This window comes from Anas acuta, chromosome 1 (assembly GCF_963932015.1).
Source record: "Anas acuta chromosome 1, bAnaAcu1.1, whole genome shotgun sequence".
Classification (NCBI taxonomy): Eukaryota; Metazoa; Chordata; class Aves; order Anseriformes; family Anatidae; genus Anas; species Anas acuta.
This window is the reverse complement of record NC_088979.1, coordinates 151,059,016-151,083,500: the sequence shown is the minus strand read 5'-3', so window position 1 is coordinate 151,083,500 and position 24,485 is coordinate 151,059,016. Positions and strand designations below refer to the sequence as shown.

Genomic DNA, 24,485 nt, shown 5'->3' with positions numbered 1-24,485 from the left:
TAGTCTTTTTTTGTTTGTTTGTTTTTTATCCTTTCTATTTAACACTTTTATTATTTTCCTCCCTCGTTTGTTGTTTTTCTTTTTTTTTTTTTTTTTCCCTAATTTATTTACCCCTCTTACTGTCTCTCTTCTCTCTTTTTTTTTTTTTTTTAATTAAAGAGCAAAACTTTTTATTACTTTGTAATTTAAAAAAAACAAACAAAAAAAAAAAACCTGAAGAACTTTGGGGGGGATTTTGTACTTTTTTCCTGTGTAAATATTGGACTTTTTTGAGCTTTATCGTGGTTGTTAATTTGAAGTAATAAAGTAGAAAATGATAAAGTGACGCCAGCATCCGTCATTTCTTCCTCCCTCGCGGCCCAACCTCTCTTCCCCGAGTTCCCGGAACGAGTTTGATCCCAATTCCTGGAAGAAAAAAAAAAAAAAGGCACCTAAAAATAAACTAGAGCTTCGGGATGAACGCGGGGCGCCGAGCCAGAGGCCAGGCGGGATCCCTCGCCTCATGGCCCCGAGCCCCTCACGGCCCCTCTATGGCCATGGGGAGGGCAGAACGAGGTCCGGGGAAGCTCCACGTGGGAACAGCTGGGCCGTGAGATTCGGGATTTACCATTTTTGCCTTCATTCCCCCCAAAAAAACCACCGCTGAGGAAACGGAAGGAGAAGGGGGGGGCGAGGCGTGAGGTACTCCCCGCCGCTTGGGCGTGCGCTAACACCCCGGGAAGGTGTGGGGCCGGCTTCTTTCTTTCACCGTTTCCTTATTTATGCGTTTAAACCTTTATTTCTTTCTTTAAACCTTTATTTATTTATTTATTATTTTCTCCTTTAAGCCCTACGCGGTTACGTCACCGCCCCGCTCCCTCCTCCCCTCACAGCGCGGCGCATGCGCGCCACAGCCGGGCCGGGCCGGGCCGGGGAGGGCCCCGGCGGCGCCATGGGCTCGTGAACCCCCCCCCCGCCCCCCCCTCCCTTCCCTTCCCTCCCCTCAGCGGGGCCGGGCCCCGCCGCAGGTAAGGGGGGAAGCGGCGCCGTGTGGGGCTGAGGGGATTTAAGGGGGATTTTTGGGGAAAATAGGGGGCAGGGGGGGTTAAGGGGACCCTGTGCTGCCCCTAAGGGACAGGCAGTGGGCAGGGGGGGGGGTGCTGAGGCGTGCGTCCCGCTAACAAAGAGGTGGGGGCGCGGTGCAGGGGGGGTTAGGGGGCAGGGGGGGCTCCTGCACGGTGGGGTTGGGAGGGTTTGTGGTCCTGAAAGTTTGAGGTTTGTTGTTCTGAAGGTTTCAGGCTTGTTGTCCTAAAAGTTTCAGGTCTGTTGTCCTCAAGGTTTCGGGTCTGTCGTCCCAAAGGTTTCGGGTCTGTCGTCCTAAAAGCTTCGTGTTTGTCATCCTCAAGGTTTCGAGTCTATCGTCCTAAACTTTTCGGGTCTGACCTAAAAGTTTCAGGTTTGTCATCCTCAACGTTTCAGGTTTGTCATCTTCAAGATTTCAGGTCTGTCGTCCTAAAAGATTCGTATTTGTCATCCTCGAGCTTTTGGGTCTGTAGTCCTAAAGGTTTTGTGTCTCTCATCCTAAAGGTTTCAGGTCTGTTGTCCTAAAGGTTTCAGATTTGTTGTCCTAAAGGTTTCAGGTCTGTCATCCTAAACGTTTCGGGTCTGTCGTCCTAAAAGTTTCAGGTTTGTCATCCTTAAGGTTTCAGGTCTGTCATCCTAAAAGCTTTGTATTTGTTGTCCTAAAGGTTTCATGTCTCTCATCCTAAAAGTTTCAGGTCTGCTGTCCTAAAGGTTTCAGATTTGTCATCCTAAAGTTTTCAGGTCTATCATCCTAAACGTTTTGGGTCTGTCGTCCTAAAAGTTTCAGGTTTGTCATCTACAAGATTTCAGGTGTGTTGTCCTAAAAGCTTCATGTTTGTCACCCTCAAGCTTTTGGGTCCGTCATCTTAAAGGTTTCAGGTCTGTCGTCCTAAATAGTTTGGGTCTGTCATCCTAAAGGTTTCAGGTTTGGAGTCCTAAAGGTTTTGCGTCTCTCATCCTAAAGGTTTCAGGTTTGCCGTTCTAAAAGCTCAAGGTACGTCATCCTAAAGGTTTTGGGTCTGTCATCCTAAAAGTTTCAGGTTTGTTGTCCTGAAGGTTTCAGGTTTATCATCCTAAAGGTTTCTATGCGTGCAGTAGTTTGGGGAGAAGCAACCTCATGCTTTTGGGATGCTGGCGAAAAAATAAGCAAGAGGGCTCAGAGGAGAGGCTTTGGTGATGTGAAGGCATTCCACAGCGGCCTACTTTGGGGCTTTTTGCACCGTTGTCAAATGGGTACAAAAAGCCCCGAAGAGAAGCAGGCTGCGTGTCCTCTCCGGTCTATCAGAGCGGCGTTTAAATCCTTAATACCTTTGTTGTTCCAGACGTACCCTAAACCCTAAGCGGTGTGCGCGCAGCAGGTGGCTGCCTACACCTGCAGCAGGAGCCGTGTCCGGCCGCGAAAGGATGGGGACCAGTTCCTGGGTCCCTAAAATCAGCTCGGATTTCGCAGTCTTTGGGAAATGGGGTGCAAGGGGCGGAGCTGGGGCATCCTTTGTGCTTCGTGGTGTTCGGCCGCCTTGGGACACGTGGCAGCTAGAAGGGGAAGGTTCTCAGGCATGCAGAGGCTGCTCAGAAATCAGATTTTGGCTGGTTTGGCATGAGGACAGCGCTCTGAGCTGGCTTGTTCCTGAAGATTTCCCAGGCTCTCACTGGGAATCTGCCTGGTTCCCTGTCAGCTCGCTTGCCTGTTAGCGGGTGGGAGGCTGGGAGATGAGCTCTTGGGATTTGCGGTTGAGGGATTAAGATTTCTGGTCTTCACGTGGAATAAAGGAAGGGTGTGTTCTTTTTCCGACTTATAATGAAACAACTTTTGAAACGCTTTTTTTCCTCAGATACCAGTTCCCTTCTCTGTCCGGTTGTGAACGCTTCTCACCCCGTTCTGACTTCAGCCAGCAACCTCTCCGTTTCTCTGGGGTGGATCTTCCCCTTCATCCCTCCTCCCCTCCCGTTTGGGGTCCGTGTTTAATTGGCTTACGTTTGCAGCAATGAGCTCCTGTCTCTCGCAGTTTCCAGCAGCACAGGGGGCATCCCTGAGCTCCTGCAGCAGAGCCTGGAGGAGCAGCAAATTTTTGGCAGCCCTTTAAAATTCTTCGGTCCTAGCCGCTTGCGGAGCCCAGCGTCACATCGGATGCTGAAAGCGGTTTGAAACTGATAAGATAGTTTCCTCCGAGGAGTTTTTACCCGTGATGGTATCAGTGAACTGTCCGGGAACAGAACAAACCGTCCGGGGAAAAGTGGGCAGGCTGCAGCTGGGTGTGCCCAGGCCTTTACAGCCCCCGCGGGGCCCAATTTGCAGGAAACTTGTAGGAGGAGATACCTCACGTGCTCTACCTGCAGCACCGAGTGTCGTTTAACCCGCAGAGTACCCGGATTTTTGGCTTCTCCTCTTCCATGTGGGTCACCAAACCCCTAAAAAAAAAGAAGTAGAAAAGAGGAGGAGGAGGATGGGGAGGGGAGGAGGGCCGTGTGGGAACAGTGACAACAGAAATTAATAGAGCAGAAAAAAAACTCTGGGAAGAAGAGTGCAGAGCTCAGGGTGAGGGGGTTTTGCTGCTGATTTGGAGTTGGGAAACGGGTGCTGGGGAGGGGAAGCAGCTCGCTGTCGGGGTGGGGGCCGTGCGCAGGATTGCTGTGGGGCTCTCGGGGTTCTCTGTCTTGTAGCTAACTCAAGTAGATGCCACCCCAGAGAGCGAAAGCGATTTAAGAAGTAATCAATTTAAAAGCGTTTGATTTGCTTTTATTGTTATCGCCGATTTGATCTGCACCAGGGGCTCTCTGGCGTTATTTTGTCCTGACGCTCTCCCTCCTCCTTCTCCCACCTTCTGCCAGATCAGCTGGTTGTGCCGTGCCTTTGGGGGCTGAAAAGAATTTAAGGCAATTACAGATTTGCCCTACACACCTAGCACAACGGGAGGAGCTGACCCCAGTTGGCAGTTGTAGGCATTCTGATAATTAAAATAGCCTAAAACGAACTCGGAACCATTTTGGCCTGTGTTCTTGTATTCCCTACAAGTTTAGGGGACATTCGGAAAACCGTAAAGCTTTCCCTGATGTAAAGCTCTTACTTCGCTGTGTCTTGTCTTAATAAAGGCAGAAAATCCAGGCTTTTGGGCACCAGCATCTAGTGGCATCTTGACCAAAACCAAATTAAGCACGGTGGCTGCTTGAAACCGTGGTAAGTACGGAGCTGGTCTCAAAGAGGAGCAACTCCTCGCCTTTTGGGTTTTCCCTGTGGCCAGGCCGTGTTTGTTTTCCCCGATGGTCCCTTGTGCAGCAGCAGGAGGCTTAGCTGCTAAGGCTCTTTCCCGGGGTAGCTTTGCGCATCGTTCTTTGCTCTCTCAGCAGTTTGGAAGCGCAATGCTTTCAGCCTCGGAGGAGATGAGCTATTTTAAAAGCGCAGATTGCGTTTGCAGATGGCAGAGAGCGGCTCCGGAGCGGGGTCGTTCCTCGTTCTCTCCCTCCTGACACGGGCGAGGGTCTTGCCCGGAGCAGGGGACTGAGTTTGGGTGCTCCTTCCCTCCTCCTGCACCGCTTTTGTTGCCTCAGAAGCGGGCTGGGAGTGTTTATGTTTGTTGATCCTTATGTAGAACGAGCTCCTCCTCGCCGGGAACATTTTCCCTGCGTTGACGCAGGCCCAAAACGAAGCTTTTCGTTTTCGCCTCTGCCAGCTCCCTTCTGTTTACTGCTCCGAGTTTATTTGCAGCGGGAGAAGCTGCCGCGGTCGGGCTGGAGACAGAAGGCCTCTGTTTCCAAAAGACACCGGGCTGGCAATCTGTTCCTGACGGAGAATGCCTGCGCTGCTGTTCTCCCCGGGCTGCGGGCCGTATGGAGGTGCCCTGCGGCAGAGCTGGAGCCCCGAGGATCTCAGCTTGAGGCCTTTTGCATCTCTGGGATGCCGTCGGGATCGCGACGGCACCGAGGCAGGAGCGCTAACAGGACGGGGACATCACCGCAGCCTTCACCTTGGCTGCCTGAAACTCACGTGGCCCCTGCAGAGAAATCCCACGGGATGTGACAGCAGAGCAAGGAGCTCTTCAAAAAAAAAGTCGGGGGGCTGCAGAGCTGTGGTAGGAAAGGGGAGAAGGGAGAAAATCGAGGAGAACATGGGAGCTTTGAAGGCTTGGAGCTTTTCCATGGGGATAAAAGGAAGCAGGGCGGTTGTAGGAGGCAGATATCGAGCTCACGAGTTGGTTAGGACCAGCTGCAGGTCCCGAGCGTGGCAACAAATATCCAAAAACCGTTTTATATCCTATAAAACGTTTGCTGGGGCAGGTAGGAGGGGAGCTGCCCGCGCCGGGGTGCTCGCTCTGGAGCTCGTCAGGGTTTGCTCGCAGGCACCACCTTTTCTGGAAGCCTGCTGCAGCGATGTGCTGGGCTCGCGGCCCGTTGCACGGAGGGGACGAGGCAGCTCGGAAACAAGATGTTCAGACGCTTGCTGTGCCCTGCCCTCACCACGCTCTCGTCTGCCAAAGGCGAAAGAGGAGGCAGCAGAGGCTGAGTTGGTGGTAGGGGATAAGTCTCAGGTGATAAAAGTTGTCATCAGGCAACTCAAAGGAACAGGGGATGCTCACGGATGGGGCAGATGGGGGTTTTAGGGTCAGGAGGGAGAAGTAGAGCCCTTTTTAAGGAAGTTTGCCCGTTTTGTTTCGAGTCACAGTGGTGGAATGAGTTCTGCCTTGCCAGGGCTGTGTGAATCAAAGGGGATTAAGCCAAGAACGAGGCATCAGCGCTTAATTAAAGGCAGTTGATCTATAATCACAAGGGGGCAGTGTTAAGGTGACATATACCACTCCAACTCCTAAATGTCCTGGCTTCTGAATGCTTCACCCTTGTGTCAGCAGGGCTGCTGGGCGCTTTGTGCTGCTTCGGCTTCTTACAAAAGGTGTGGAGGAGCAGAGGAATTCCCCGTCGGTGCCGCGCTCGGCTCTGCGCTCTCGGCGAGGTTTGGGCAGCTGGGGTAGAAATCCTGTGCTTCCCAAAGCAGGAAAAGCCTTCCTGACATCTCCAGGCAGCCCTCGTCTCTCCAGGCTTTCAGATTTAGCGTGGATTGTGAGTGTGCATGCTTTGAAACTCCAAATTTATCAGTTACGTTTCCTGCGCCGGTTAGCACTGGAAAGGAATTACCCTTTGGTATGTGCAGTACCAAAGCTGTAACTCAGAGCAGGAATATTTTGGAAAAAACAAGGAATGGCTGGAAAGAGCTAAGAAAGGCCAAGTTTGACAATGATTTTACGAATTAAACCATGGGGTTGTGCAGCTCCCCCTGTAGTAAGCGAACACCCGCTTGAACAAACCCGGGTCTTTTCCTTTTCCTTTTCCTTTTCCTTTTCCTTTTCCTTTTCCTTTTCCTTTTCCTTTTCCTTTTCCTTTTCCTTTTCCTTTTCCTTTTCCTTTTCCTTTTCCTTTTCCTTTTCCTTTTCCTTTTCCTTTTCCTTTTCCTTTTCCTTTCCCAGAAAGGAGGCAGGAGGTAGTGTAGGTGACATCGGAGGGCTGCGTGGCGCTCCTACAAGCCTGTGGTTTGGGGGAAGTGTTGAGAGGCTGCTTGCACACCGTAGCGTGCGCGTGGAAGCGATTTCTTCGCTCCAGGCCGTTGGATTTGTTTCTGGAGCAGCATCAGGAGCAGCTCGTGTAGCTCGCAGAGGCCCCGGCTGGCTGCTTGTGATCTTGGTTTAAGTGGATTATCTCCTTCCAACCCAGAGGTCACATTAGAGCCTCCTTACGACCGAACGGAAAATAATAGCTGCTTTAGATCTTGGGCCTTTTAAGAATTCTCCCCGCTGAATGGAACCGAGCTTTTCATCCGGGAAATGACCGAGGGTAACGCTGCTTGGAGACCTCGCGTATCCGTGTGCTCTGGGTGCGCTGTCCTGGGTCAGCTGGCTTTGAAACACCAATCGGGTTAAATTTGCATCACGCGGAAAAGGGAGCTGAGTTAGGAGAGGTGGCGAGAGGCTGCCTAAGGCCGCCGTGCCATATGGTGTTTGATAAAAGCCTGGCTTTGAGGCTCCTCTGTGTAGCGTGGCGAGCTTTCGGCACGCGTCCTGCCGATGCAGGCGCTTCGGGCTGAGTGCTGTTCCTCCTCCAGGTCCTGTTCGTGAGGCTCCTGAGCAGCCTGCTGGTGCAAAGTTCCGCTCCCTTTATCCTCCCGACTCCTTTCCACTGAGTGCTGTTGCTTTTTCTTTCTCTTCCCTGGCAGCTCTCGGCTCCTGGGCGGCTCTTCGGCAACCCCAGGCGGAGCCTGGCACCGCGAGGCACCACGATGATGATGACCGATGTCACTGCAGCCCCCCGGCTGGGGTCAGCTGCCACCACTCCGGCCGTGGCCCCCAACTTCTCCTGGCTGCCAGAAGACGGCAGCCCCACAGCCGTGGAGCAGCCCATTTTCCTCATGACCACCGCTGCTCAGGCCATCTCAGGTTTCTTTGTCTGGACAGCTTTGCTCATCACCTGCCACCAGGTAAAAACCCTGTCACTCACACTTCTGCTCCTCTGCCTTTCCCCACGGGGAGGAACACCTGTGGTGCCCTGGCAGATCTCTGTTGGATATTTAGGTCTCAGGAGGGGTTGCAGACTCTGCAGTGGCACAAGGACCTTTTTTTGGGGGATCTAATATATTATCTGTGCTGATTGAGGTGACAGCTTTTGTATCAACCTTTTTTCTGACTGGAGAGGAAGCAAACTGGGTACAGCTAGCAGGTAGAAACCATTTGGCCCTCAGTGGAGCATTAGCAGAAAGGTGCATCACCATCACCTCAAGCTGTCCTTTCCCAGGTCCCTTCCCTGTACCTAGCCATTTTGCTCCCCTGGCAGCTGCTAGCTAAACAATCGTGGTCATCTGCTGCTTGACATCCCTCCTTTGATCTCCTGTGCCAGTGGATTCCACGGGCTGAGCTCCGCTGCGGAAAGGAGCAGCAGGAAACACTCGATTTTAATTTCTCTCCCCTCCCCTCTCTCTGGGGCAGGCGCCCTGGGAGCCAGAACGAGGCAAACGCATCCGGTGCTGCACCGCTCTCCCGTGCGGTCGTCATGTGAACTGAAAAATATGGTGGGGAAACACAAATAACCCTGTCATTTATCAACCTGGGCTTCGTACCTGTGGGTCAACAGCTGCCGGAGCGATGACTGGCACCTGGAAAACCACAGCCTAGTGAGGGGAGGACAGGGGGGAGCGAAGTTCAAAACCGGATTAGTCACCGATGAGTAAGAGCAACACCTGCAGTTTCACCAGCTGGGGTAACAATGACAAGTGGCATGGATCCTCCGGTGTCAGAGCACGGATTGATCACCTGCTGAGGGTGGGGAGAAGCCTTTCCTCTGCTGTGTAGCACATCTAGTTAGGCGTTAGTGCCCTTTTCTGGAGAAACCAATGGAGGACAGTGCTGGGGTGACACCGTTGATTCAAACAAGCTGTTGTCCTGCTGGGAGAGAGTAGTTCCTGCCTGAAGTGCTCTCGTAGGCACGTGGATTGCAGGGCTCTGGTGACATCCCAAGGGCAAAGCTCGGAGTCATCTGAACCCCGGCGTCAGCTGTGCTGGGTGAGGTGTTTCACTGGGATTGTCGCAGGGGAAAAATATCACGAAGGTTTGTTAGGTTGTTTTCAATCCCTTCTGGCCAGGAAATGAGACTTTTGTGAGCTCCTCGCGGGCTAGGAGGGAGAAAGAGAAGTGTTTTGAGCCCTTTGACCAAACCTGGCCAAGAGGCAGAGAGAGATGAAGAGGAGATAACCCCACCTGAGAGCATTGGCGTGTGCTTTATGAGAGCCTGGGGAGTCTACACAGCACCCACCCCCCCCAAATGCAGGGTGAAGCTTCAAACGAGCACTTGTGCCACTCCACACAGTCAGTCACGAGGCGCGTGTGTAATGAAGGAGGTGCTTTTAATTCCAGCAGCCAGGGCAGCAGCTCGGTTAGGGAAGGTCTGGCTTCTGGAGGACGCGGCCGATCGAGCGTCCCTGCGAGCCCAGCCGGGGCCCTCGCTCTGCTATTAGCCCATTGCGGCGGCACTGCTCATCTCCGGGGCGTGCTGGCAGTAAATAACTTCCCCACGAGGTGGATGTTCTGTGAAAAACGTGGCTGAGGTGTGGGATTTAATGATGGCCAACAAACCCTGAGCAGAGGGAGTGGGTGAGCGGACAGCTGGCCGAGGCAAGCGGCTCCTTTGAGCGCAGCCCAGCGCCCGAGCACGCTGCTCCCGTGGTGGCTGAGGCGTTGTGGCCACGCTGTCACAGACGTGCAGGGTGGCACTTCTGGAGCAGGTGGCACTGCCGTGGGAAGCGCTCTCAGGTTGGTTAAGGTGAGAGCCTCAAAAACATCCACACAAACTGCCCGGAGAGTGATTGTGCGCCCCAAAGCGTGCTCCCACGCCGCTGAGGGAAAGGAGCCTGCAGTGTTGTGCGTCTGAGCTGCCTAACGAGGGCAGCAGGCACCTGGGGTTGGTCATGGGGAAAAATGAACAAAAGAAGAAGGGGAAGGTGGTGATAATATCAGCACGCTAACTCCCCGCGAGGAACTAGATGATAAATGCCTTCATTTCCTTTTCCTCCTCTTCCCCTCGCTCTGCAAACCAAGGGATGCCCTGGGGATGCCCGAAGACAACAGTGATTCTCTGGTGCTTATCACCTTGAGGTTGCCAGAGACAATCAGGAGCTGATTTTTGTTTGCTCCCACTCCGGTTGCCTCTTCAGTTCTGCTTTCTCCTCTCCTCTCAGCATGCAGCTTGACCCTCTTTTCCCCTCTCCGTCCCCTCAGATCTACATGCACCTGCGCTGCTACAGCTGCCCGAACGAGCAGCGCTACATCGTTCGGATCCTCTTCATCGTGCCCATCTACGCCTTTGACTCGTGGCTCAGCCTCCTCTTCTTCACCAACGACCAGTACTACGTTTACTTCGGCACGGTGCGGGACTGCTACGAAGGTAAGCAGGGCTCAGGTGGAAAGCAACCAGCGACTCCAGCAACCAGGTTTGTGCAAAAGCAGCAGCGCTTGACACAAATCTTTTTTATTGTATTGATGTCATGAGCACATTTGGTGCATACAGATCAGGAGAGCAGTTGTGCTGCTGGTGCAGTTAGCTTCGATAATCAGCTCTAGTTTCTTTCGGGGACGGAGGGACAGATACTTCCCTCTCACCTCTGTTTGTTGTTTTTTTGTTGTTTACTTCCTCTGATGTCATCTCTTTCCTAGAGACTATGGCATGGGCAGCTGCTATTGTAATGACCACATCAGAGGGCAGGGGTCACTGGAGGATAATGAGAAAAGCTGGGCTTTTCTTCCTGTGGATGCTGGGAGCTGCCACCTGAGTTGCAGACAAATTGCAGGCCAAAGAGGTTACCACAGTTATTTAAATAAATTTTCCATGTTTGGTGTTTTCTTTCCTAATGAAGGCTTTCGCAAAATCAGCGCGGCGTGAACGTGCTGAACTCTGGTCAGCAATAAAGATTACAGATGGAATAACGATTTCCCAGTTCCATGAGGAGAGGCAGCTATACCCCAGGCTTTTATGTGCGGTGGCATTCTTGCCAGCTAGGCACATCCAGGAGCCATTCGTGCGGTGTTTTGAGACTGAGCATTTTGGGGAGCGTTGGGTACCTGTTTTCTAGGGCATAGTTGGGATGCTTGTGGAACAAATTAGAGTCGCTGCCTGCCTCTGACTGTGGGATTTCATCCGTGTGGGAAAACAGACCTCAGGTCTAATAGCTGGCTACTCGCTGAGGTCAGGTTGCCAGCATTGTTGGGCTTTTGGTCTTGTTCCAAAGTTCCTTGACACTTCTGTTTCCATCCCGAGTTATTTTCTTTTTGTATTGTGTCCGTGTCAGGGGCCAAAACTAGGATCTGGGTAATGACATTCCAGGGAATGTCCAGGGGTGGAGTATCGCAGAAAATAAAGTCGAAAGAGGGGTTACCTGAGCTGACATTTTGCTCCGTGGTTGCATGAGGCAAACTGAGGAGTGAAGTCCTCGGTTGAGAGAGTGGCAGACAGGTCACGTCCCATGAGAAGGAAACACCTATAATTATGATCAGAGCCCTCCCCACAGGGTCTTCACCTCTTTTTACGTGTTATCAGCACAACGGGGCCGTGGAGAGAGCTGGAGTGGGGCAGAGTATTGGTGGTCAGTCCCAGAAGGCTCTTCCTTATCTGCACCAAGCTGCTGGGGAAGGCAGCAAAGAGGTGGCCCAACAAGGGAGCTGTTCAGGGCGCAGGAGATTTGATCTTTCAGAGGAAATGAAGCACAGAGCCTGTTTGTTCAGAAAGCTCCACCAGGCACAAAAACAGTTCCACTGATTGGTAAAAACACTTCTCCAACTCTTCTCTCTACAATCCAGTCACCTCAGAGAGAGGGGGAGACTGTGCTCGTCACTTCAGGGGGTGAAACCAGGAGATAAGATGTGGTTGATGGCTCAGAAATAACTTTTCCGTTTGATTTAGTACCCGTGTAATGTCCTGGAATAATGCACAGGAACTCGGTAAAGAATGGCACCTGACAGATGCCAAGTAAAACAGAGGCTGACCAGCAGTGCGAAATGGTCCTGTGACCCTTTTGGCATCAGCTGGGGAACCGGCCTGGGACCTTGGCCAAACTCCAGCTCAGATAGTCTTGTAAATGCTGAGGTAGGAAGATAAATACAGCGAAAACAATCTGGAGGGCTTTGAAAGGAAAGATGCTGCCTAAGCAGTCCCCGCTAATGCTTGGGTTGTTGCCTGCTCTCTCGGTCCTGGCACCTGTTTTGAAGTCGGTTGTCATTTTGCTCTGATTGATGTCTTTGCAGCCTTTGTAATATACAACTTTCTCAGCCTCTGCTATGAGTACTTGGGAGGGGAGAGCTCCATCATGTCTGAGATCAGAGGGAAACCAATCGAGTGAGTATTTGTCCTGCTTACAGCGTGATGCTCTCATCCTTCCGTGCCCATCTGCCGTGCCTCCATCCCTGTCCTGTCTCTAAAAAAAGTGTGTCAGGTGGCAAACGTCTGCTGGGACTGGGCAGGATGGCTCGTGGTGATTTACCAATATCCTGCCCTGGGACAGATCAAGCTGATCATGGTCTCTTGGGCAAGCTGGATTGATTCACAGCTCTTCTCAACACCTGCCTACACCTTTGTTTCTTTTCTTCCATGCTTCTCCTTCAAATCTTTCCTGTCTGCAGTCGGTTTTGCATGGTTTTCTCCCCATGCTACTCAGTTAAAAAAAAAAGGAGAACAGGAATCTTGTGCTCTAGCCCAAATCTTACTCTGACCCCTGTCATCTTGTGGTGGTTCTTTCAGGTCCAGCTGCATGTATGGGACTTGCTGCCTGTGGGGAAAGACCTATTCCATCGGATTCCTGAGGTTCTGCAAACAGGTATGGGCTGCAGCAGCTGTGCCGTCCTCCAAAACCGAATGAAGTCTGTGGCGGGGGTGGCAACGTTGCCTTTTGCTGCTGAACTTCTGAGATGTCCACGCCTTTTAGTGGGTTTATAATATCATTTTGAGGGAGGCCTGTGGACTGCGGAGAGGCTTTTCTTGTTTTGGTTTGTGTGTGTGTGTGTTTTTCTTTTCCTTTTTTCTTTTTTTTAATGGCGTTAACATTTTCTCCTTGACCCCATTAGCCCTGGGACCTGACATTTAGCTCTGGGACCTGACATTAGCCCTGGGAAGCCACTCAGATTTTTTTTTTCCTTCCCTTTCTGCATCGCAGAGGTCCTGACTGTAAGAAACGGGTGGCCGGGTTGCGTTGCAGACACCCACCGGTTGTGTAACAGCCTCCTGAATTCCCACTGCTGCCGCTGTGGTTAGAGTTGAGGAGTGGGTGGAGGTTAAGCGTGACACAAGGCTTTGTAGGAGGAAACGGGTATTGCTCACCGTGCGTGTGTGTGTGTCTGTGGATGTGGATGGGGAGGGAACGAGAGATCGAAACCTCGATACAGCCTTCGTCTGCTCATCCCCGGAGTTCGGGTCAGTCACCTCTGGCTGCCATGAAGCAGCAGGTGGGTTTCAAGGCTCTGCTCCCGGGCTGAAATGAACACAGGAGGCTTCTCTGGAGACAGCGGGAAGCCAGGCTGGTTCTTTGAAAGGGTTCAGGTCACTGTAATTCCTGCCCTGGCTTCTCCTCCACATCATGCCCCATCTTCTGTGGTTTAGCAACATGCAGGAACATCAAAAGTGCAAAGCAGCCTCTGAGTAATATCCCGTGTTAATCCCTGCAGCGTGGTTGGCCTTTCTCAAAATAACACATCTTTTCCTCTGCTCTGTTCATCCGTCCTGTGTTCTGCCCTCGTGGCTTTCCCGTTTTCTTCCATGAAACTTTATCCCTAAACTGCTCCCCGTATGCTCTCTGTCCTCTTTCTCTTGGGGTTCACTGGTGCTCCCGTATTTGATGCCATGCATTACCTATTCTTTTTGCTCCTAATTTTAACGTTTTACCTTTTAACTGTGTCACGAGCAGACCTAACACCCCTCGAGGTGAATGAGTGCTGGAGAGAGAATTTCCCTTAGACCTCTTATTTCTCATGTCCTCTGGCAAGTATCTCCACATCACGGCTTGCATGCGGTTGTGTTTGGAAAGTTTTTTGTTGTTTTTTTTTTTTTTACTTCACAACAATGAGAACTAGAAGCACTTTTCGGGGGGATTTTGCTGGCTTCTGCAAATCTCGAGCTCATTTGGCAACTCTGCCTTAGGTGGACATTTTTTTTTGCTTTTGCTTTTGCTTTGCTGCTGTCCGGCAGCAGCGCTACTCACCGGCCTGCCCGAGCTCCTGCGGCAGCCGCGGCGTGCCGGTGGCTGCGCTGTGCCATCTGCACAGCTCATTTCCTTCAGGTTGTCTCCCATCGAGGTTCTTTCTGGGTCCGCGTCTGGTGACCCCCGTGGGTCACACACCATCCATGTGCTTCCCGTATGCCGGAGCATCTTCTGGGGAAGCGCCTAAAAATAGCAGGCGGCGGTTTGGGTTGCGGAGAAATGGTTAAACCAGCCCCGGATTGGAAGGAGGGGAAGCTCGGAGGACGGGGTTGTTTACCAATTAGCCTGACCTTTTCCAGTTCACATCTTCAGAGTGACTCACAAACTGGCATGTGCTGGGGTTTTTAATCTCCTTGAAGTCTTATGACCACTAACAAACTGCGTCGGATCCAAAGCAATTATTCCCCTTTGGTTTTGCTTTCTTTCCATGCGCAGCCCTCCCCGCGTGTGCAGGTCAGCACCTGCCCAGGCTCTTGCAGTCTTCTTTGGGGAGGCACGGTGATGTTTTTAGGGTCACGGTCTTCTGCTCTTTTAGGGCCTTGGCATTCAGCTTTCCATCTTGGAGAAGAAATGAAGCGTGGGGTGGCTTTGGGAGAGAAGTCCTGATAGGAGCCATGATCTATACCTGTAGAGCCTGCTGCCAGACCGGACAGAGCTGATCCCAAGTGCTGCAGAGTCTTTGGGGAGACTCAGTAAAGGCATGGGGGTGACAACAGAACAGCTGTAACTTCTTTCTGGCCAGACAGTGTACACAAAATGCCTTAACGTGGGGGCTGATGTCACAGTTCCTCCTCAGAGAGCTGGGTTTCACCTCCTTAACCCCGGGGGCCTTCGTACCTAGCTTTATGGCAACACCAGATTGGGGTGTGCTTCCCTTCCCAGTATTGCTTTGTGTTGAGTGCATCCCCCTCCATACCATGGCACAGCACAGGGTTGTTTTCGTGCAGTTACCGGGCATAAACGTGCCCATAATTCCTCCAAATCTCCTCTCTCCTGGTGGGTGCTTGCACGGCAAGTGAACACTGATGTGCACTGGGGGTTTGCTTGGGACCTTGGCCTCTTGCACCCGCTGCCTTCTCACTCCTCCTCTCTCCTTCCCGCAGGCTACCCTGCAGTTCTGTGTGGTGAAGCCCCTCATGGCCATCAGCACCGTCATCCTTCAGGCCTTCGGCAAGTACCAGGACGGTGACTTTGAGTAAGTTTCTAAGTTTGCTTTCCCCTTCCCTGCTGTGCTTGCAGCCTCTGGAGGTGCCGGGCCATGGGAAAAGACATTTATGCTCGTGGGCTGAATGTGTACATGAGAAAAGGGGTAAATCTGCTGGATTCAGTTTTACCCTGCCCTAGTTTGGGGGAGAAAGGGGAAGGGCAAGGGGAAAGGATCCTACTGAGCTTTTCAGGTGTTCACATCTTTTCTCTCCTCAGTGTAACCAGTGGCTACCTCTACGTGACGATCATCTACAACATCTCCGTCAGCCTGGCGCTCTATGCCCTCTTCCTCTTCTACTTTGCCACACGAGAGCTGCTCAGTCCCTACAGCCCAGTCCTCAAGTTCTTCATGGTGAAGTCTGTCATCTTCCTGTCCTTCTGGCAAGGTGAGCTGCTTTCCCCACAGCCACAGAGAGCTCTGCGCAGGGGCTCAGACACTCGAATTCATGGAACAGATGATTAATGGCTAGAACGTTGTTCTGTTTGTTTATTTATTTATTATTATTGGATTTGTATTATAGTCTTTTGTTGCTTTTCTCAGGGAGAGCTGGTTGGCTCGTTTTCCTCTGTCTTTCTGTGCTCCTGAGCCCTCGCTGTTCCTCCACGTGCACGTGCGCACACATCTCTGGCAAAGCCAGCTGCTTGGCTGAAGGGCCCTTTGCATTCCTGAAGCAATCGCAAAGCACAAGCTGCCAAGGTTTTATCTGCGTGCTGCCATTTGATTGATTAAAACGACACGTTTCAATTATTATTTTCTTTTAATGCTGTATAAACAAAATTGCAGTGCCTTGTCTGTGACTCCTGCGAAGCAGCAAGCCCACAGGAACCCCAGCAAGCACTGGTGTTCGTGAGGGACGCTCAGAATGCACACACGGCGTGACGCAGGCGCGTTCAGAAAGCCTAAATTCCCCCTCAGCTTAGTGCCTCTTACTAATTGGCGCCCAGCATTTCCCTGTTCGCTGCCCTACTTAAGTTTACCGAGTTGCACTTCAAAGACTTAATTGGGTAGGAACTTAGGTGGAATTTAGGCTGTTGGAGTAGGGCCCATCCTCCCCGCGTACAGACAGACTAATAAGCTGTCTACTTTTTCATCCCGAGCCATCTGGTCACACACTTTCTGCCTTCTCTGGAATTCTTCAGCCAGCCACCTGGTTATGGAGAGGGAAAAATACCTTTCTTACAGTTTCGTGTCACAAACGGCTTATGCTTAAAGCGAAAAGCTCAGTTACCTCTTTTTTTTTTTTTTAGCTTTAGTTAGTGGAGGTGCTGAGATAAGCCACGGAAATTTCTGACTGCTTTGTGTGCTTCAGGGCTGAAGGCCTGTAGCAGCTCGTTCCCCAGGATAGTTCAGCTGAGGATAGAAGGGATCAGCGTTTGAACATTCTTTGCGTAAACACATCTATTTCCTTTATTCCTCCTTTATTTTGCTGTAGAGGTGAGCTCTCTCTGCTCGTGGTTCCTGTGTTAAATGGATTTGCATTCCTAGAGCTGTTTCCATGCCTCCCCGTTGCCGTGCGGTCCTGCTTTTTCACACGTTGACCTGAGCTCCTTGCCTCCTTTAGGGATGCTCTTGGCCATCTTGGAGAAGTGTGGCGCCATCCCCAAAATCCACTCGGCCAACGTCTCCGTGGGTGAGGGCACGGTGGCCGCCGGCTACCAGGACTTCATCATCTGCGTGGAGATGTTTTTCGCCGCCATCGCCCTGCGCCATGCCTTCACCTACAAGGTGTACGCGGACAAGAGGCTCGATGCACAAGGTGGGAAATGTTCCAGTGTGTGTGGGGTGGCCAGACTGGGTGGGGATGTGTCCCTCCAGCAGCTGATATGACTCCCAACCTGACGGCTCGGAAAAACATTGGGTCCCCTCCTCCGTGGCGTCTGAGCAGATCTCGTTGTGCAACAGCTCTGCAGGGCAGGAACCTTGCCTGAATTGCATTGTTCCCTTTTCGCTTCCCCAGTGTGCCACCCACGAAAGCTCGTTGCAGACCTCAGGGCTGCAAGAAGTTGCATCCTTTCGGTAGAGTGGGTTTGTCCTTCTTCCTGTCTCCCCAAAGGGGAACTCCATTGCTCCGGGTTGTGCAACGAGCTGAAGGCAGGAGGGACAGGGCCTGAAACAGCCTCTGTTTTGACTCCAGCTCGGGAGGATGAGGCCGTGCTTTGGCAATCTGTTTGGCTGGGAGGAGGAGGATCTTCCTGAAATGACTGGGAAGGTGGAGCTGCTGCAAATCTTATTCTGGGGAAGAGGGAGGTAGAAGTTCTCTAGGAAATGGGGCTTCTCGTTTTTCCAAATAAAGGGGTTCCTTCCTGTCGCGGGCTTCTGTGGGGAGGCAGCAGCCCTCGGGCTGTGCTCCTGTAGCTAATCCCTCCATCCCAGCCAGCCCCAGAGGTTTTGGCAGGATGGTGGCCACGGCTGGGGGAGGTGAGATCTGTCTGCGTTGAAGGCATAAACTGCTGCCCAGTACTTTGGGGGGGTGACTTGGTGGTGGGTCTCGTTCAGTTCTTGTTATTTCCTCTCTCTCTTTCTCTCTGTCTCTCTCCTCTCCTCTTTTTATTTTTTTCTCTCCTTTGCTTTGGCCACTCGTCCCCGATGCAGCCGTGCCGTCGTACGGGCCATACGGTAGGTGCAGCATGCTCGGTGTGTTCCTCCCAGTTTGGATTTAACTGGGATGCCCTTCTGTCCCGGCTCCCGGCCTGCCTGCTACCTCTTCTCTCCCTTCTCCCCCCCTCCGTGTAGCTCTGTGTAACCCGACTGCCTCACGCAGCTGCTCTGGGGTTGCCTGGATCATAAATTGTAGAGCAGCCCCTCGGGCAGCGGCAATAACCCGGCGCTGGAGCGTTTGTGTTGGGCCTGGGTGAAACATCTCTCCCCAGAGAGCTGCACGGGGCTGGGCCGGGCTCTCTCACCGCAGCCTCCCTTCACTTTCACACTAATCAGCATGCCTCGGTCGTTTGGGGAGCTCGTCCTCGGGACTGAGCAGAGCCAGAGGCCCGTGCTGGAAAAAAACAAAACAAAAAACCCTTTAGAGAAGCACGTCCCCAGCTGGCTGTCGTTGCTGCACACCTGAGCCAGCAAAGTGGGGGTAAAATCCCATCCTCGTGGCGTGGCCTCCGTTTGGTGCCGAGCTGGATTCTCTTTAGGACTGGAGGAGGAGCGCTGCTGGTAAAAACCTGACACCGTTTTTGCGTGGCGTTTCCTCAGCAGCTGCTCAGGGAGGTCCGTAAATAAATAAAGGAGCGCACGTACTGCCCTTACCTTCACGCTGCGGGGCGTGGGGGGGGGAAAGCAGCAGCTCCCTTCCCTTACCCCTCCCCATCTCGCCCCGGCAGGTCGCTGCGCCCCCATGAAGAGCATCTCCAGCAGCCTGAAGGAGACCATGAACCCCCACGACATCGTCCAGGACGCCATCCACAACTTCTCCCCGGCCTACCAGCAGTACACCCAGCAGTCCACGCTGGAGCACGGCCCCCCCTGGCGCAACGGCGGCCACGTGGTCTCGCGCTCCCACAGCTGCTCGGGCGCCCGTGACAACGAGAAGACCCTCTTGCTGAGCTCCGACGATGAGTTCTAGGAGGGGGGGAAAAGGGCCGGTGCAGGCTGTCGTTTTTTTTCCTCTTCTGTTGGTTTTTATTATTATTATTTTATTTTTCTTTTAATTTATTGAAGCAGAAACATGCGAGTCATATCACTTCCTAGAGAGTACAGGTCGCAGCAGTGGGCGATTCCCGTTTAGGTTTTGTGGGTACGGACGTGAGGAGTGGTGTGGAGGTAGGGGAATGGCCAGGACTCTGCTCTCGAGCCTGTTCCTTCCAGCAGCAGGTGACTGGAATTAATCAAAGCAAAGCTACGGGGCCGGGGGCTCTGGCCTCCCCCGCTCGCCCAGCTTGGTGTGGCGCATAACAGGCCAGAGTCTGGAGTCGTGGCCAAAAATGTTCTTCTTTTCCCTGGTACTGACGTCTCTGCCATCTTTGGGAAATGGGATTAGGGTGCGTTTGGGAAACGGGGTTAGGATAAGCATTCCCAAGGACCAGAATGGTCTTTCTGGTAGCCACTGCCTCAAATATTTGGGCAGGAACAGCTTCTCCTTCAGCACTGCCGGTGCGGCCCTGTACGTGAAGTGAGCAAAAGGGGAAAGGAACGGGGCTTTCTTCCTGTTCCACCCTCTCTGCATCCTCTCTGCTCCCTGCTGAAGCTCAGCAGGGCTGGAATTATGGTCTGGCGAGGGCAGGGTTTGCTGAGCACCGGGTTCCCATCTCCCCTGCATTCCTGTGGCACGATGCCTCCCCGGAGCACGATGCCTCCCGCTCGCAAACCTCCAGGACTGGAGGTGAGGTGGATGGAAGTTTGCACAGCTCTGACCCTCTCATCCTTTTGGGGGGGAGGAACTTTTGTAAACACTAAGCTGTTCTTTCCTCTTGTTCCCTGCCCCTCGTGCAGACGTGGATTGCCCCAGCCAGCATCCACAGGGCGAGAACAGAAGCATTTGTCAGGTTTTGAGTTGCCCCCTAGATTTTTAGGGCAGCCAAAATAAAAATAATCCCTCTGCGGATCTGTCCGGGGACCAGAAAGGCTTAAAATTGTCTGGGGAGCGGGGGGAGCACACTCGAGTGCCATAGAGCAGATGCCCCTGCCCCTGAAAAGGAGAGGCTGCAGCAAGCTTCTGCTTTCTTCTTGCCTCTAGTTTCTCTGTTCTCCCCCCGCTTGCCGCCTGCCTTGCCATGAGAACGCCTTCACCTTTCCACGCTGCCCCTTGTTGCCCTGCTGGAAGCGGGGTCTCGCTGCCTGGAGTTTGCTTTCCCTCTTGTGTCACGATCTGTGCGTTTCCTCCTTCATTTCCTCGCGAGCAGCCGTGAGCACGGGGCTCCTCTGTTCCTCGGCACTCCCCAGGGCTGTGCGCTCACATCCAGCACCCAGCTGCTGCTTCTCCTAAATCTCCCCGCTTCAACAGACACCCAAACGCTTTCTTTTTCCTCATCCCATAAGCGACCTGGACAGCAGGACTGAAGATGGGATGGGCTCTCCTTCCACCTCCTGCGGCTTTGAGGAATAGTCCTGTAGTTTGGGGTATTTCTTTTCACCTTCTTTCAGAAAATCGGGGTGTGGGAGGCGATCCCTCCCCCCTGGCACTGTACCTGCAGGTCTTGCTGACACCCCGGGGTCTGTTGCACGGGGTGGCCGAGAGCTGAAATCTCTGGAGCTCAAGGCTGAGCCGGGTTTGGGGATACGCTTTCTGAACTTTATTTTGAAATGGATGCTGATTTGGTGCATAGGATCTGGATATTCTCCAAGCTTCCTCTCCCTAGCAGTTTAAAGCCCAGCCCTTCTGCACTGGCTGCCTTCGGAGAAGCCTGGTGAAGAAAATTAGCATTTTAGAGATATTTTTAACACTACACGAGATCGTTTCTGAGCTTCCTGCGCTCCCTTGCAACAGGCAGGTGTCAGAAGGAGGATTGGCTCTGAAGCCTCGCCAGCTCGGAGGAACAAATGCCGAATTTTGAAGCCCCAGAGCTGCTCGCAGCGACCCTGCCGAACCCCTCAGCTCCAGGAGTAGACCCTTGGAGCTGCCCCCCTCCCCTGCTCCCCCTCTCTGCCCTTCCTTTTTGTTTACCATGTACCACGCCCGCGGGGTTTGTTTATTATTTTTCCAGGTAGAGTAGTTCTTTGTATATAAACGACCGGAAAAAAAAAGAAAAAAAAAAGAAAAAAAAAAAAGAAAGAATTGTATGATAAATAAGACAGAGCCACCTAGTTTTGTACCTCTCGTGTTTAACTGATGTGAGCTCAGCGACAAGCCGCTCTCTCTATTTTGGTCTTTGTGACGTTATACTCCGCAGAAATGAGCAAATATGATGACAAATAAAAAATATAGAGATAATATAGATTGTACATAAGCTGCCTCTGCGTGGTGGTGTCGGCGTGCCTGACTGCTCTGAGCCAATTTAACATTTTTGCCTGGTTTCAGGGACTGAAACTTTGTTGGTCTTGTCCCCAGAGCGCCCAGCCTGGCGGCTCCTGGGCAATGGGAAAGGAAAACTCTCTGATTTTGCTGATTTGAAGAGGGACGATGCATCCGAGAGAGAAAAGCATCTCCAAACCTCCAGCAGCGAACCTGCAAAGCCTTGTACACCGGGATTTAGTTACGGGAGAAGAGGAGGAGCAACACCCAAGAGTATAAAGTAGCATTGGTTTGGAAGTCATGAGCTGTGCCCCATCCCAAGTCTTTTTGGGGCATAGTTTCTTGAACGCGTCCTTTAGCAAAGGTAAGGATCTCAGAGCCACAGCTGGAGCCTGAGGTTCAGGAATGACCAAACACACTCATTTTGGAAAAAAAAAAAAACAAAAAACAAACTTGCTTTATTTGTAAAGTCTACAAAATACAGAGGAGTCGGGTAGGACACATACTGTAAGTCAGAAAATAAATAAGTATTTTTTATTTTTTGCTCTATATAAGTATAAGATAAAATGTGATTTGCATATATAAAATATAAAGTACGGCTCTGTACCAACATCCTGGCTGTGCCGAGCGGCGGAATGGCAAAGAGGACGTGAAAAATAACTTACGGTCGTGCAATAAATAAACCCAAGAGGAGTCGGGGCTGGGGGGCGGGGGGGGACCCTATAACCACCGTGCCCTCCCCCGTGAGCGGCGGGCACCTCGTTTTGGGGAGGGATGGAGGCTGCAGCCGAGGCGGCTGGCGTGGCGTGGCGATACCGGGGCAGAAAGGGGCGATCACAGGGGGTGGCAAAGGTGCCTGCCTCCCCGCTGCTCATCAAACCCAGCTCTGCTCCGGCTTTGAAGCCTGCTGAAGAGCCCTTTGGCCCCAAGCTGGAGGAAAAACCCCAAGGGAGGTGTGCCTGCTGCCGGCGGGGCGGCTCCCAGGAGCAGGGATGCTCTGTTCCTTGGCCCCCCACCTCCACCTCTCCCTGCGAGTCTCGCAGCCTCGATTCCTGCTCCCGGCGGCCAGGACGGCCTCTCCGTGTGCTTTATGGCCCACGGGGCGCAGGGGAGCACGCGCTGGGCTTGGCGTGGCCGTCCGAGCCGGCCTGCGCCGAGCCAAACAGCGTTTTTATCGCCGCTCCAGCTGCCTCCGCTTCCTTCCTGCCCGTGCTGCTGCCTTTTTGGAGGCGCCCGGCCGGGCCCAGCGTCCCGCGGGCAGGAAGAGGCGTGAAGGATGTGCGTGGTGGGGACAGAAAACAGCGCCTCTGCTTCTCCCCTGCGCGGCCAACAGCCTCGCAGCCCCTCGTGTCCCCTGCCCCAAGGACCCCTCCCCGCCGTCCCCATCGCCTCCAGGCACCAACCTGCAGCCACTTTCTCTCCCCCTCTGACCTGCCACCTTCCCTCGCCACCTCCATCCCGGCTCACGGGGCCGATCCCGGCCCTTCCCATCTTTTTTTTTCCATCCACCCATCGCCGCCAAACTCTCTCTCTCTTTCTCTCTCCCCATTTCCCTCCCCGGCACGTGCTCCTGGGAGCGCAATTCCCGTGCGCTCAGCTCTCCCGCTTCCTCCCCACCTTCCCAAAAAAAAAATAAAAAAAGGGGCATTTTCCTGCCAGCTTGGAGCCGTGGGACGTTCCCCTGCCTCCAGCCACCTGGGCTCATCCCCTCCTGCACGCACCCAGCAGGGAGAGGGGTGCCGGGCCCGGGGGGGCTGCAGCAGGGGACGGCACTGCGGGGTGCTGCCAGGTTTCGGGAGCCACCGCTGCCTCCAAGGGGGTCCCCCATGGGGTCCTGCCCACCCCAGCACACGCGTGGTGGCAGCTCCCCATCCTCAGGAGAGCTGCCCCGGCAAGAGAGGGAGGATTTTGGGGCCATGTCCGAGCAGAGGAGAGGTCAGGGAGGGCTTAGAGGCAACCCTCGAGTCGATCCGCGGGGGAAGGCACCCCGGGGGCCACGGAGAGGGGTCCGTGCCCGGCCGGGGGGGACGGGAGGGGGGAGGCCGGCACTAGGAGTAGGCGGCCTGGTTGGTGCCGGACTTGACGATGGTGATGACGCTGGCGGTGGCCACCTTGGCGGGGGGCCCGTGGGCGGCCACGGTGCGGGCGAAGCCCTGCAGGGCCTCGTACTTGCCTCGCAGGGTGTCGAGCTCCAGGCGCATGGCGGCGTTCTCCCGGGCCAGCTTGTCCACCTCCCACTCCAGCTCCATCTTCTGCTTCTGCAGCTCTTCCTTCTGGCAGACGCGCTTCACCCGGCAGCTGGCGGCGTAGCCCCGGTTCTTCAGCGTCCGCCGCCGCTGCTTCAGCCGCGCCACCTCCTCCTTGGAGAGGCCCCGCAGGTGGTGGTTGAGCTCCCGCACCGACAGCCCCATCAGCTCCTCGTCCGACAGCAGCGGCGTGTTCTCCCCCAGCTCCCGCTTCACCTGGGGGGAAAAGGGGGCGGCCACGTGAGACCCCCACCCCGATAACGCACCCACCCCCAAACCCCCTCCCCGGTTTTCCCCCCTCGCCGCTCACCTTCAGCGCCTTGCTGGAGAGCCCGTCCGCAGCCATGGTCGCCCCGTGCCAGCCCTGCCAACAGCCGAGAGGAGACCCGGTTACCCCCCAGGGGTGACACCGAGCCCCCCCGTCCCACACCCAGCCATAAAACCTCCCCGTCCCATGCGGAAAGGCCATATTAAGGCCAACAACAGCGGGTCCCTGTCCCCCTTTGCCCCCATCCCCTTTTGCCCCACCGCAGGGGTGCCGTGCTGTGGGGACCCCCGCGCACCCCAATCTTGCCCCGGGGGGGCCGGGCCTCCTCCTGGGGAGGGCAGCGGGGCCGAGCTCGGCCCCATACCTGTCGGGAAGCAGAATCGGGGGCACCGGGCTGGGTACGAGTGGGGTCGCCCCACGGGGAAGGGGGGCGAAGGGTGGGGGCCGCGGCCACGTCGAGCCAGCGTCTCCCCGGGGTTCAGCAGCGACGGGGGGGGGGGGGCACCCGAAAGCCACCCGCGCTCTGCCCCCCCCCTTTTAAAAAAAAAAAACAAAAAATATTTTTTTGTTGAATATCCCCCCAGCCCTACAAAAGCAGGGCGCTGCCTGCCCCGAGCGGCCTTCCCCTACCTCGCCCCCCCCCCAAAACGCCGAGGAAGCCGCGGGGGGGCCCGGAGGAAGGCGAGGGGCTGGAGGGGCAGGGGGCGGCTGATGCAATCGGGGCCGGGCAGGGCGAGCAGCGGGGGCCGGGAGGGACCCGAGGACGCCCGGCAGGGCTCGGCCACCTCCCCCCTGACCGCGGCCGGTCGGTCGGTAGCGAGCCCCCCCCCCCCCCCCCCTCTCCCCGGCTCCCCGTGCTTACCGGGAGGAGGCCGCGCTCGTCCCCGGGCGGGGCGCGCCGCGAGCTGCCCGCGATTACTCACCCGCGGATTCCTTTCATTCATAAAAACACAGTCATGCGCTGACGTCACCCCCCTTAGCCACGCCCCTTTCCCTTCACAAACATGGCCGCCGCCCCTCCCTCTCCTTGCCCTTCCCCTCGCCCCGCCCTTCTTCCCCCGCCCCATTGGCTCCTCCCCCTCGCTCCGCGCCGCCCA

The 24,485-nt window shown here is 54.2% G+C and overlaps 2 protein-coding genes across 8 annotated transcripts; one reads left to right on the top strand and one right to left on the bottom strand.

Annotated features, from left to right (window-relative positions):
• The first annotated feature begins 878 nt into the window (after positions 1 to 878).
• Positions 879 to 20,869, top strand: TMEM184B (transmembrane protein 184B). Of its 5 annotated transcripts, XR_011091035.1 has the most exons (11): positions 4,335 to 6,111; positions 7,259 to 7,519; positions 9,810 to 9,975; positions 11,829 to 11,919; positions 12,322 to 12,397; positions 14,878 to 14,969; positions 15,197 to 15,366; positions 16,543 to 16,737; positions 17,574 to 17,597; positions 18,119 to 18,194; positions 18,308 to 18,445. XR_011091035.1 is itself a non-coding variant. In XM_068666115.1 (10 exons), exons 2-10 carry the CDS (start codon positions 7,322 to 7,324, stop codon positions 18,547 to 18,549), a joined length of 1,254 nt encoding a protein of 417 aa, XP_068522216.1. In that variant the 5' UTR covers positions 879 to 1,007; positions 7,259 to 7,321; the 3' UTR covers positions 18,550 to 20,869. The 5 variants fall into 5 exon arrangements, 4 of the variants coding, with proteins under 4 accessions (XP_068522216.1, XP_068522201.1, XP_068522189.1 ...); XM_068666115.1 differs by lacking the exons at positions 4,335 to 6,111; positions 18,119 to 18,194 and adding an exon at positions 879 to 1,007 and having other exon boundaries at positions 18,308 to 20,869; XM_068666100.1 differs by lacking the exons at positions 4,335 to 6,111; positions 18,119 to 18,194 and adding an exon at positions 3,659 to 4,237 and having other exon boundaries at positions 18,308 to 20,869.
• Positions 20,870 to 21,304: 435 nt separating this feature from the next.
• MAFF (MAF bZIP transcription factor F) lies at positions 21,305 to 24,350 on the bottom strand. 3 transcript variants are annotated; one of them, XM_068666250.1, is made up of 3 exons: positions 24,251 to 24,350; positions 23,431 to 23,484; positions 21,305 to 23,336 (listed from the first exon to the last, which is right to left on the bottom strand). In XM_068666250.1, the coding sequence occupies exons 2-3, from the start codon at positions 23,464 to 23,466 to the stop codon at positions 22,923 to 22,925; spliced, it is 450 nt and encodes a 149-aa protein (XP_068522351.1). In that variant the 5' UTR covers positions 23,467 to 23,484; positions 24,251 to 24,350; the 3' UTR covers positions 21,305 to 22,922. The 3 variants fall into 3 exon arrangements, with proteins under 3 accessions (XP_068522351.1, XP_068522341.1, XP_068522361.1); XM_068666240.1 differs by having other exon boundaries at positions 24,312 to 24,328; XM_068666260.1 differs by lacking the exon at positions 24,251 to 24,350 and adding an exon at positions 24,019 to 24,192.
• Between the last annotated feature and the right edge of the window lie 135 nt (positions 24,351 to 24,485).